Genomic DNA, 13,131 nt, shown 5'->3' with positions numbered 1-13,131 from the left:
GGGGGGGGTTTGCAGCCACCTCAAAATTCACCATAGCCCCGCACAAACCCCTTCCAGTGCCACCGCTGCCTGCTCCATGCACAGTCCCACCCTGATGGGAAGAGCTTAGCACAGCTCCAATACCAGCCTGCCTTGCGGAGATACAGGGGCACCCCTACCCATGTCCTCCCAGATGAACTGTGGAAGCAGCGGTGGGAGCTGCTGGACGAGCACAAGACAAGCCACTGGACCAGCGGCTGCTGAACAAATGGCAGTGGGAGCTGCCCCTCGCCACGGTTCCATCCTATGCCTGCCCCAGCCAGCTGGGCAGTGCTTGTCCCTGCCCCAAACCCAGCCCCACTCCCTTCCCCCTTCCATCACACCAGACTTACCAGCTGCACACAGCTCTCCAAACTGCCTAGCTGTGCTCCTCACTGCCTATGTGCTGTGCTGCAGCTGCACACATGCACTGCCCATTTAAAATTGGCCACATCAGATGGATTTGTGATAACACTTTTCTGTATATTGGTGCCTATCCAATATTGGACCAATGCATTGGTGCTCCTCCGATTTATTTTTATTTAGCCTCATAAACGCACTCACCTACAGCTTCTAGCATTTCCCCTTCTGAAATAAATTTCATCACAAAGGTCTGTGATCTAGCCAGATCCTCAGCCACACTCTATTATGTTAATGTGCTTATTTTTTTTTAAAAAAGCCATTAAAAATCTGTTATTGGTCATTGTATAACTGTACTATTTGAAGCATTTTAGACTGTGATAATACTGTGAAATTCCTATGAAAAGTAGTCAAGCATCTCTGGCATTTTCATTTCCTTGCCTCTTTAAAAAGATACTGAGAGTGAAGTATACCATGTTCATCACTGTGGTATTTGGGCACCTACACTACATTTTCAGCTTATTTCCTTGATTTTATTCTTTAAAATAACTAAATTTGAGAAAGAGTCTCAAAGAAACAGCTTTGTGAGCTGCCAACACATTCCTTGTGTTCACCCAGCTGTTACTTAGTTGTTGCAGCAGTGTCCTTGATTACTGCATATATTTATTTATTTTTGCTGAGAAATGTTCTGCAGAGTACCCATTTCCTAGAATAGGTCTAATCCAGACACCCTCAAGGAAAAACAGGGGCAGATTTCTCACTAACAGAATCCTCTTACTAGCTCCCTCCGATTTCTTAATTATTCTGGACCCCTAATATAAAAACAAATATTTTCATACGGGGAATCAAGTATGGAATAGAAATTTGGGTGAAAACACATCATGAATATATATGATGCTACCTGGAGCAAAGTCTTCCACAAAACAAAAATCCAGGGGGCATGTAAATAATAAACCCATCATCAAAATAAGTAAATCCAATTTAGATGCAACAGCAAAATGGTGACTTTTTCAACCCTGCTACTAATAAAAGGGTCTTCCTCCCACTTCTATTTATTTATTTTTATATCAGTCTTTTAATATGGTTCCTACTTTACACAGGAAACCATTCTGACCTCTAGCTGTTTAAAAGACCATTTATTCCTAGCATGGTTTCAACTTTAGCGCTGCCAAAGCCCCGTCCCTCCCTCTCAAAGAAAAGCCATACAAATCCTTCTCTTCCCATACATCAAAACATTTGCATACCTGTGCACTCAGAGCAAAGATTCATCTGTAGAAGAATCCTTCAATCAAGATCTCAGCACCCCAAAAAAAGGAAGTGCTAATCTGAAAGCAGTGATGTACACTTAATAATTACCCTGCAACGTAACATTACAACCAGCCTTCATACTTGCCAGCATCTTAAAAATAAGTCTTGCCTATAGTTCTGAAAATAAGCTTCTGAAACGCAGACTACTAGTTCTTCTAAATTGGATATTTTTCTTTTCAGTGTCAGTTCATTTTGTATTATAGGATTACACAGAATGAAACGTGCACAAAAGCAGACCAAAACAAACCACACAAAAATATATGAGCCTTGGAAACTTACCCCTCCTGACAACTTAATCACCCTGACTTTGGTGCCGACATGGGGCCCATCTCCACTACCACTGTTTGCCCGCTGAACGACAGTCCTTTTCACACCTGGTTTCAGATCCTGAGGCCTTCCTTGTATTGAAGCCACTCTAGCAGTCTGTGCTGGGGTTAGTGATCCTGCAGCAGGTTTTGTCGGTAATGGTTTCTGTGACAGAGGAAGCTGACCTTGAGGTACTGGTCTAGTCTGTCTCAGTTGTTTTACTGTTTTTACTGGCTGTCCTTGAAACTGCATATTAGCCCCAGCCTGTGGGAAATCTGTGGGTTTCGGCTGAATATTTGAAATGACCATGTCTGGCTTTTTCACGAGAAGTCTGTTTTTCACATTTTGCCTGACCTGCATGCCAGGATGGGGCATGAATGGGTTTCCATTGGCAGGCAATTCTGAAGATTCCTCCTCTTGTTGCATGAAGGACTGCTGGGTAGGAGGCTGCTGCTGTTGCTGCTGTGCAAGTCTTTCAAGTAATTCTCTCTTTCTAGCACCAGCCTGTTGTTGTCGTCTTAGCTCCTTTTGTTTCAGAATTTCTTCTCTCAGACGTTTCTGTTCTTCTATTTTCAAACGGTATAATCTGGTTTCTTCATCTTCATCTGGAAACTACAAAGGGGAAAAGTCAATACATTTACCAAAAAGAGCAGGACATGTCCAGGCTGATTAAAACCAATATTAAATTATCATTTTAAAAAGACGCTGTAATGGCACAACTCTCCAAAGGGCTTTGAAAATAATCCTCAACGCTGTGCTCAAACTGTTAGCGACATATTTGCCACTAAGGTTTATTTGCTATTCATTAGAGACAAACAGCTTAAATCTATTTCAGGACTTAGACTACTTCCTGAGGAAAAAAAAAAGTAGCTATAATGTTAGTTGGCAAATCTTATCAGAATACTAAAAATGAAGTCTTATAAATTAGAACTCATTTAGAAGTTTCTGAAACCAATTAAACTATTAATATAATTCAAGATATCAAAATATGTTTCAAATGGAAAGTAACAATACGGAGGCAACCCACTGTCACACAGGTTTTATCTTGCTCTTTTCTGACAAAGTAACAAAAGGTAGGGTGGTAAATGACCTGAAAGGCCCTGATTAGAACTATTGATTTTTCTTACAGAATTTTCAGCCTGATCTCAAACTCATTTGTCACACAATAATTGGTTATAATGAACAGCACAAGTCAATCTCTCTGACCTTGAACTCATGCACTCTCTTCAGAATCAAAATGTTGCCAAATGCAGTGTTGGAATATTAATGGTATATAGAGAATGCCTTTAATATTCCAGCCCTGGGCCTTTCTGAAAGTATTATACACCATCAAATAACCTTTCTAAAGGTTCTGCTACTTTGGCAGAATGTGTCTTTATAAGAGCCTATGTGAAATAGACAACAGTCAGGGAAACACAGATCCTCACCTTTATGGAAAAGAAATCTGCTCTCTTTTGAACAGCTGCTTCATCATGTTATGCATATTTTATTACAAATTATACCTGATACAATAAGATTTCATTTTAATGCCTTAAGTTTTTGTAAGCACTCAGACTAGAAGCAACATGCTATATAATGTATTTCCTATTTCAATGAACAGACCAATTTAACTTCAGTTTATACTTACTATGTATATTGAACAAATATATAAAGAACAGGCTTTCATAAAACAACACCACCACTTCATATTTTAGCACAGGGTTCCATAACAGGATATTAAGGCACTCAAACTTCTATCTATCAACTGAAGAATGGTTACTTACCTTACAATAACTGTAGTTCATTGAGATGCACTGTACACACTGCTTCTATTCTTGGATATATTACCCTTGTGTGCAAGGTAATATAATCCTTTTGGCCAAAAGTGCCTGTCATGCCAATGCCTGCATCCAAGACGTTTTAACAACCCCCAGTTCTAAGGGAATAAAGGGTGAAGCAGGCCCAGCTGCCTTTATTCCTTTACCAATGTTGCAGAACCATAGGGCTCTGTAATCACAGGACAGAGAAGCAGTCATGGATTCCACCTGGACACCATCTCTCAAATTAGGGTTACTCTCAGGTAACTAATCCGAGCGACTGCCCCATGAACTACATTCTTGGCAACTAGATTTTTTTTTTTTTTTTTTAAACTATAAAAATGAGTCCTACCTTAACAATAGTTTTGGAAGGGTTGTCTTGCAATTAAGAGATTAACAAAGTGGCCCAGCAGAACTCTGAAACCACTTTGGGCAGGAGTTACAAATGAGGTCAAATCCTAACCAAGACCTTATAAAACACTGTATACAGGGTACCACCAGTGATGAGACCTTGAATCTCTTTTATCCATCAGTTCAAAAGAATGGTTTTTCACTGACAAGAAGTCACAATAACAAATTGCTAAGGGCTCAAGCAGGAACCCATCAACCTTGCTAATATTATATTTTGGTCCAAGAGAGAACGAGCTCCTGAAACAAGGGCTTCAAGGAATACAAGCAAGGAAAGAACAAGAAAGTACAAAGGTAATCAGGAGAGTGATTGGCAGATAGTGCTCCTACATGGATCCTTACAGAACTAACCAAGTCAGAATTTTTTCAGGGCTAGTAAATAAGCCCAAATTTCTAAAAATGGGTGTTGTCTAAGGAGATAATTGGTACTGAAATGTCTAAATAAGAAACCTCTTCCACTTAAAGTCAGGCTAATTGAGGATTTCCTGCTGTACAGCAAAATATTCTGAGCTTCAGCTAAAATGCTTCCAGGGATGTCTACCAGTCAGTAGCAGGCTATCAGATAATGCAATAATGCTAGGTCCCAAGAGCATATGCCCTTTGTTTTCAGATACAGGCAGAGCAGGTAAGATGATCAGGGCTACACTGAGAATTTTCCCACCCCCAAATACCAGAACTGCCTAATTTGTCCAGTACAAGCAAGGATACTAGAACCAAATGGCTTCTTTACAGAGTAGAATAAACTGGCTACTTTAGACCTGCTGATACTACGTAGAGCTGTGGTGTTATCTGGCACCACCCTGACAATGGATATCTACAGCAAAAACAGAAATGTTCTGCAAGCCAGGCCAATGGCTCCAAATTCTAGAATATTTATATTTTTGATGGTGCCTAGGCTCCACTGCAAGGTCATCCATACAAATGCATCAATTAAGTGTGGCCTCAGCATCTCCAGACAGAGATAAAGCCATTCTTTCACACATTAGTTTCCACTGGTTTAATGAAATAAACTTCCATACAATTTCTGTTAAGCAGATATGCTGGTTTCAAACCAGGTTGACATGGAACGGAGGAGTTTGGCAATCTGTGTTTTATTATCCAGGATCAGAGAGAGGTAGCTAGCTGTGTTAGTGTGAAGTCAGACAGAAGGCAGTGCAGTCGCATCTTATAGACTAATTCAGAGATGCACAAGTTTTTGTAAGCAATACCCAAAGCCCTTTCAAAGCATCTGATGAAGCAAGTTGTTGCTTACAAAAGCTTGTATGTCATTCCTGACTAAGGACAGCCCCTGACTAAACCATCCCAGCCTACCTGGGTCTCATCTGGATTTTATCTCCTTAAGTGAGCTGTTATTACTGCTGAGGTCTGTGCTAGGCAGTGTATTAGCCATAAGATGCTCCCACTAAAAATAGGAGGTAGGACCTGTATATGATATAGAGATATCAAGGATCCATACTGGGCTGCAAATTCTCTCTTTGGAATGAAAACACAAAACAAAAAAAAACCAACCAGGAATTAAATCCGGTGCTCACCATGAACTCTAAACACACCATTAAATGAAAAGATCTGAGACAAAAGTTCCTTTGCAAATCAAGGGAAGTGATTCTTCTGTTCTTTTGTGCACTGGTGAGGCCTCACTTGGACTACTGTGTCAACCCTTCAAGAAAGATATGGACAGATTGGAAAGACTCCAGCAGACAGTGAAAAAAAAATTAAGCCTGGGAAGCATGACTTGTGATGAGAGGCAGACAGAATTAAGAGAAATGAAGATTAAGGGGGGATTTGATAACAATCTTGAAATACCTGAAAGAAGACAGAGAAAGACTATTTTCTGTGGCTGTGGGGGATAGGACTAGGAGCAATGGCTTCAAACTGCAGCAGAGGAAATTTAGAGTGGAGATTAGAAAGAGCTTTCTGATTATGCAGGTGGTCAAGCATTGGAACGGGCTACCTAGAGAAGTTGTAGTCTCCATCGCTGGACATTTTCAGATGCAGATTAGATGGACACTTGCCTGAGATGATCCTGCCTTGTTGAGCGAGCTGGACTAGATGGTCTTGCGAGGTCCCTTTCAGCCCCACTTTCCTATGATCCTAAAACATGAGAAAGATTTCCCCTGCCACAATACCACCAAGGGGTCCCTTAAAAATAGCTGGGGAAGAGCAGGAGCAGAGGGGAGGGAGGCAGGGCCTGGAATCATATGCAGTATCTGTTGCTGGTTGGTAAGTAAGAGAAGTGGGGAAGAGTCTCTAAAAGGTTCTGTCAAGTTCTCAACAGTGGCATAAAACCTGCTGTTGAGACGATGTCTACAGACGATCAAGCAGAGGGTGGGTCTTTGAATTAGAGGTTGGTTTCTGCCTTGGCAACTCCTTTGCTCTTAACAGGATATAACAGAATGGAGCACAGAGACACCACATGGAAGAGACATTTGAGGGCCGGCTCATCTTATCCATGAGGTTGGAGTGTACAAGGCTAGAGATGCAAAGTAACTAAATCTAACATCCTTTAAGTGGAAGGCCTTGTCCATCTTTGAACTGAAGGGTCACAGCCTTCCATAGGAAACTCCACTGCTATGGAAGGACTTTGCTTTAAGTCCCTTTTCTCCATGTACAAGGAAGCTTTCATAGATTATTCCAGATAAAACAAGTTTAGGTGGGCTTTTTGAGTTCACGTGTGAAGGAACTTGTGTTTGAAAAATCACTTGGGCCTCTTTCACAGTGAAGTTCACTCTTCAAGCCACTCACCCATTCCTTTCATATAGAGAAGGGAGTAGGAGACAAAAGATAAAACAGAGGGAGACAGAGGCTCCCTGGCTTGGGAGGATATGCTAAGCAGCAGGAAACCAATCTGGGAGCTGCTGCAAGATTAAAGTATTAACAAGGCATGAGTACTGCTGAGGAAAAAAAAAAAAAGACTTAAAATATCCGGTAGTATAATCAAGGGAAATCTGTCTGAACAGCAGGGAGCTGGCTGGGTCCAGCTGGGTCCAGATGCTTCTTACTATGATAGAGAAAGAATGGAGCAGCAGGACCCGAGGCAAAGAGAGAAGTGCCATGGCTGTGAGCCCCAACCCCTTCCAGCCAGCTGTCAAGGGGGCATTGGGGAAGGCTGTCTTCAGCCTCCTCTGGGTCTATACTACTTGCTATAGTTTCCTCAGACTTGCTTCCACCATCAGCTCTGTAGCCACCCTTCCCATATCATCTCTCAAGTAATTCTAAGTTAGCATCAGCCTTACTTCTCTTCCTTTCATCACTCAATAGCTGTTCCTGTTTTAATCACTTTAGAGATTAAAGAGTATCAAAGACTATCAAAAGGCTACTAGTCCAGGGGGTTCCTGTCCTTTACCCTTGTTACTTTAGTAGCAGGTCTTCTCACCTCCCAAAATTGACTCACTCAGCTGGCTTCAAAAGATGAATCTCTCTCTGCTGAGGAAGCAGATTGCTCTCTCGCAGCATTACAATGAAGAAGTCTAAAATCTGGCAAGAGAACTCTGATGCAATAAGGAGCGTCACAGTGGTCTTGGACCAGGTGAGTTCATACTTCGCAAATCACACTGGAAAAGTATGTGTGTTATTTTAAAAGGCAATTAGATTTTCCGATCACGTACCTTTCAGCAATGCCACTGCCTTTGCAGTTGCCTAACAGCCATTTTTGCAGATATTTCTTGTCTGCATCTACATAGCAACTGGTTACATTAAGAAATATAAATGTATATGCTAAATAACCATTTAACCTTAATGGGAAATACTCCTTACCTCTGGTTCAGATTTTACTTCTGGTTTAATTTGAACAACTGGTGTGACTACTTGAGCTTTCATTTCAGTCCTTCCCTGGGAGTTTCCAACACCTACTACAGACTTTGTAGGTGTCATGCTGGTAATGGGCTTTACTTGAACAGCAGGTGTAGGGGCTCGCTGGTTGTTGCTAGCTTCAAGAACGTGGGATGGTGCTATTGGTAATTCACGCAAGTTGCTATTTCTTGCTGCAGTCGCTTGTAGTTGCTGATTTGAACGCTTGACAACATTTTGTGATGGTGTGTTCTGCCAGTTAGAATAAAAAAAAAAACTTTATGGAGATGTTGGTAACTATTTGCGAATTAGAACTGTTCTGAGAGTTCTACTTCAAGCAGGACTAAACTTGCCTTAGTCTCCCACTTAAATATTGAGTGAGTTCAAGCCTTAAACACAGTAACTCTTCAATGGACAACTGTATTTTTAACTTTTTTTTTTTCAAGTAACGGAGTGTCCCCTAATTGAAACACTAAATTTCTATGACAATTTTGTGTTTCTTTAAACATCAAAATGTAATATCTGACATGCACATGTACACACACTCACACAGAAGCCATTTTCAAAAGGGAAAAAACCCCTCAAAGAATTCTTCCCTTAAACCAAACAAGCTGCTCTGAGCTGTGACTTAATTAACTGGGGTACTGCTGCTAAAATACTGCTTCTTCCACCCCACCTTCAACAGTCCAAGCAAGTAAAGAAATATGGGAGAAGGGCAAAAGATAAGGGCAGAGCATGTCTGTGCCAGAGCAATTAAGAGTTAAAAGTGAACTCCATGACAGCTGCATGCTGCTCCAAGAAGCTTAGTCAGTAGTGTTAATCAAGAGACCCAGAAGCACAGATACCCTAAGTGCTAATTTGCTTAGCTTCCCCACTCCAACCATAAGGCAACCAGTACAGTTTTAAATTTGGCCATATAGCTGCCTTAATGCAACTAAGGAGTAGTGCAAGGATATCTGCCTTTCTATGCAAACAACATTTTTACTTCCTCCCTGATAACCTGGGACCTGGCAAGTGCAGACACCAGAGAGGTCCAGAGCAGCAACTCAACAGTGCCAACACTGCCCTGCTCACTTTTGCACATATGCAGACTCCTAAGGCAGCCAATGAGCACGTGTGAGATACGTACACACCATTTTTGCCACCTCCTTCAATTTGCCACTATAGGTGGCCACCTGTGTTGCCTGGCCCTGCAGTTCCTGTTCCCCAGCATTCCTGATTGCCAGTCCTTGGCTTATGTGAGGAGCAAGAGATGATGTGAAACAAGGATGAAACAAGAAGCATGGGGAAGACTGTAAGCAGCAAGGGGACAAAAGGTGGCAAGGAAGTTATGTAGGAAGGCTATGGAATGATCAAGAATAGAAAAGTAAGTCAGTGGCCAGGAAAAGACAGCACATGTGAATCAAGAGGACCATGAAAGAAGAGAAAACACGGGAACAAAATCTTGTACTCATAAGGTTTTAAAGCATGAGCTCAGTCATTCCCTCCGAACACAGAAGTACCTGTTGCTTTCCCTAGTACTTACATGTCTTGGCTTCATTGGACCCTGTCTCTGTTGACACTGCATTCTATTATTTGGCTGCTGCTGTGAAGTCTGTATATGAGGTCTGTACTGTGGCTGGTTCATGGGTATCAAAGGCTGTGGTGGAAGGTGGTGATGATGTTGATGTTGATGTTGCTGGTGCTGGTGCTGTTGGTGTTGATGCTGCTGCTGTTGCTGCTGGTGATGGGGTTGCTGCTGGTGATGGTGCTGCGGCTGAGGCTGTAATGGAGGGTGCAAGGGACCCTTTACGTTTAAAAAAAAAAAAAAACAGAAAAAGATACATTTGTTTTGCAATACCAAATAATTAAACTTCCTGAAAAACAGCACCCAAACTTTCAGACACCCAAGCAGATTTGCTATCCTCACACACCAGCCTCTCAGATGATGGAAAAGGATCTACAAAAAAACAAAACTATAAGAACCACCAAGTCAGGCGTAAATGTAGACTGACAGCAGTGGTGTAGGAACTTGATAGCTTGTGTGTGGTAAACACCTGAAGTGAAAAAAAAATCCCACATGAAATCTCCTATGGACACTGTTAAACAAACCTTCCTATTTGCTGTTCAGAATTACCAGAATACCATATTAATTCTTCAGAGTAAGCTCCTAGTGCAGACATCACAGGAAAATTTGTAATATTCAAGGGCCTCTGCATAACACTATTAAAATTCTTCACGTATGAACATTAAGAAACAAATTAAAAGTAAAAGAAAACTAATTTTAAGAGGCCACACTTTTCTCCAACTGGTAGTCCCATAAAATAAAAGATACTTTTGTCAGCAGAGGGCACTGTAGCCTTTCCTGTGTAAAGAGAAGTAACCCACCATAGTCTATATTTTCTACCTACAAACTTATCTTCTCTCTGTACATGGACATAATTTTAAATAATACAATGCTTTCATATTTCTACTGAAGTAAATCAATTTAAGGAACCATGTGATGTTGAACAAACTGTGACATGAAAAACTTTTCTAATCTCATTAGCTATAAACAGTTAAGCAGAAATCACAGTAATTTTAATAACTTCACTTCAGCAACAGTATGCTGGTGCAGGTTTGCTGTTATCCTTCATAATTAAATTAGTATTGGACACAGAGGGAGATTTTCATCACCATGTCAAACATAAAATGGTAATAGGCACTACATTTAAATCTTTCAAATTTGTAACAGACAAACCTTCACATTTAGTTAGATTACTAGAAACTTAGGCAAAGATCCCAATACAGTTAACCAAGTGGAAATATTTCAAAGATTTTAAAAGGCCCTTTTCACTAAGATCATACCTGCATATTGGGTTGCGCATGCGTTGCTAGAAATGGCTGTCCTGGGCCTTGTAAAAACTGTTGCCTGGGAGGAATGAAAGGCCGTGGGTTTGCTGAACCTGGCTGGTTGAAGTGAAGAATTCCCACTTGAGGCTGTAGGTTTGGTCTTATTGGCCTCTCTCTGGGAAATACTGGTTGCTGCCCTTGCTGATTAAATCCTGGTCCAGGCTGACTGAAAGGCAGAGGATTTTGGGTAGGAACAGGATGTGTACTATTGAGAAGCGAGGGAGGTGGCGGTGGTGGGGGACTCCGCTGCTCAAACAAATGATGGCTTGGAAATCTTGGCTCTGTCAAAATGAAATATATAATTAAGTGGTCGCCTCTTCAGAAACCCACATGAATTTTTTTTGTTTTTAAAACCGACATTTTCACCCCATTTCAACTTCAGATGAATAACTTGAAAATCTTGTGTTAGGGGGAGGAAACTTTACAACATTGAAAGAACAGCAACTCTAAGACCACATATACACAGTCTTCCTGTTTAGACCAAGGAAGGCACAGACACCCTCCGCAAGAAACAAGCAATTAGCAGCCAACTGGAATTGGTCATTTCATCATTTTATTTCTATTGCAGAAGCACCTAAAGATTAAAGGAATTAAGGCCAGGGAAGCAGAAAAGCTAGAAAACTTCAATACTATTTCAGTACTATATATACTCCAAAAAATGTTTAAAAAAAAAAAATCAAGCCACATTAAACTCTTATTTTCTCAGAACCATTTGTTTGGTATGCAGCATCACTTAACTGAAAGATTGTTTAGAATACGCACAAAGTTAAATTTGCAAAGGGATTAACTATTCCAAGATAAAACCGTTAATGGAGGAAACCAAAGCTGAATAGACAGTTGATACAAATATTTAATATCTCAGCAGTAGGAAATAAAACTGTCTGCAGCTTGCTAGCTTTATTGTAGACATGTAGTAGCTAGAGATGGAAAAATATGGGTTGGTCTTAGTTAAAGACCAAAAAACCCTTCAGGTGACCAAAACTGTTTGGCCTATGCTACGAGGCTTGCTGGACTAAAATAAGTGGCACCTTTTCATCTTCACATGTGTGAATGAATCTGTGGAGATACTACTTAAAAGCATAAAAAGTATTATCCTGTACGCTGAATAACAAATTTTCTACCTCCTATAAAGAAAGGCTCTCTTTCTTGAGGAGGAGGTGGAGGGGGCGGTGGTGGAGGTGGAGGTGGGCCTCTCCATTGGTCCTGAAGAGGAAGTCGTGGTGCTTGGGTGAAGCTGGTGGGAACAGGTCCAGGAGCATGCTGCTGAAAATCTGGAGGGCCCTGTTTATTAACAAAAAAAAAACTAAATAAGTCCACCTTTGAGATATTAATCCATAATGCATTATAATTTTTTCCTTAATTACAGGAGATTAAAAAAATCAATTTATCAATCTGCACAAGCTGAAAGCCCAACTATGGAAGAGTAACTAAAAACTCAGTACAGTACCCTGAAATAAATTCACAATGTTTTAATAATCACTGTACCACCAAAGGAATACCATTTCTTTTCAAGCTCATTGAAATCCATGCAATTATTGACCTTCTTTTCCATTAATCCAAAACTCTGAATGTCTACTTTAAAAAACGTTCTTGACATTTATCTTCTTAAACCATGCTATTCTTTGCCATCTATGTAGTACAACCTAAGCTACAGAAATGAAGCAGCTTTACTTTAAAAGGCAAAAAGAAAAAAAAAAAAAAAATCAATTTGTAGCATCCAGAAAATTAAAGAAATCATCTTTCAATAAATGAAAAGGGACCAACATATATCTGTCAATTCACGTAAGACTTAAATACTTAAGCATCTGAAGCATTATACAAGGAATATGAAAGAAAAAATGTTTCCTTACTTGATTTTTTAAAAAGTTTTAAATGAAACCCTTAAATGTTATAGGTGAACATATTTCTCACTGTGAAACAGCAGTGTAAAGAAAATACTCAGATTTAGATCAGTAATTCATTCTACCGCAGTCCTTGTTTGCTTACATAGAAGACCATACATTTTTAAAATTGCCCAGCATCAACTTAAAACTTGAGGCCAAGTCTCCCATCAATCAATACATCACTGATGATTTGGGGATGGGATCAAGTGCATGCTCAGCAAATTTGGAGATCACACCAATTGCGGTGGAGTTTCATAGATTTCATAGACATTAGGGCTGGAAGGGACCTTGGGAGATCATCGAGTCCAGCCCCCTGCCCAAAGGGCAGAAAGTCAGCTGGGGTCATAGGATCCCAGCAAGATAAGCATCCAATTTACTCTTGAAGGTGTTCAATG

The 13,131-nt window shown here is 40.5% G+C and overlaps 1 protein-coding gene across 1 annotated transcript in view; it reads right to left on the bottom strand.

Moving 5' to 3' along the window:
- The window catches only part of RBM33 (RNA binding motif protein 33), a gene marked incomplete at its 5' end in the record, with an annotated part of 168,933 nt that overhangs the window by 59,023 nt on the left and 96,779 nt on the right, over positions 1–13,131 (bottom strand). The window contains 5 exons of the mRNA XM_019556931.1: positions 1,966–2,604; positions 7,950–8,234; positions 9,508–9,768; positions 10,809–11,134; positions 11,975–12,134. Of these exons, the coding sequence (XP_019412476.1) occupies positions 1,966–2,604; positions 7,950–8,234; positions 9,508–9,768; positions 10,809–11,134; positions 11,975–12,134 (1,671 nt within the window). The remainder of the gene's footprint in view (positions 1–1,965; positions 2,605–7,949; positions 8,235–9,507; positions 9,769–10,808; positions 11,135–11,974; positions 12,135–13,131) is intronic.

This window comes from Crocodylus porosus, unplaced genomic scaffold (genome assembly GCF_001723895.1).
Source record: "Crocodylus porosus isolate Cpor-Errol unplaced genomic scaffold, CroPor_comp1, whole genome shotgun sequence".
NCBI classification, from domain to species: domain Eukaryota; kingdom Metazoa; phylum Chordata; order Crocodylia; family Crocodylidae; genus Crocodylus; species Crocodylus porosus.
The sequence above is the reverse complement of the archived record's forward strand: the minus strand, read 5'-3'. Positions and strand labels throughout refer to the sequence as shown.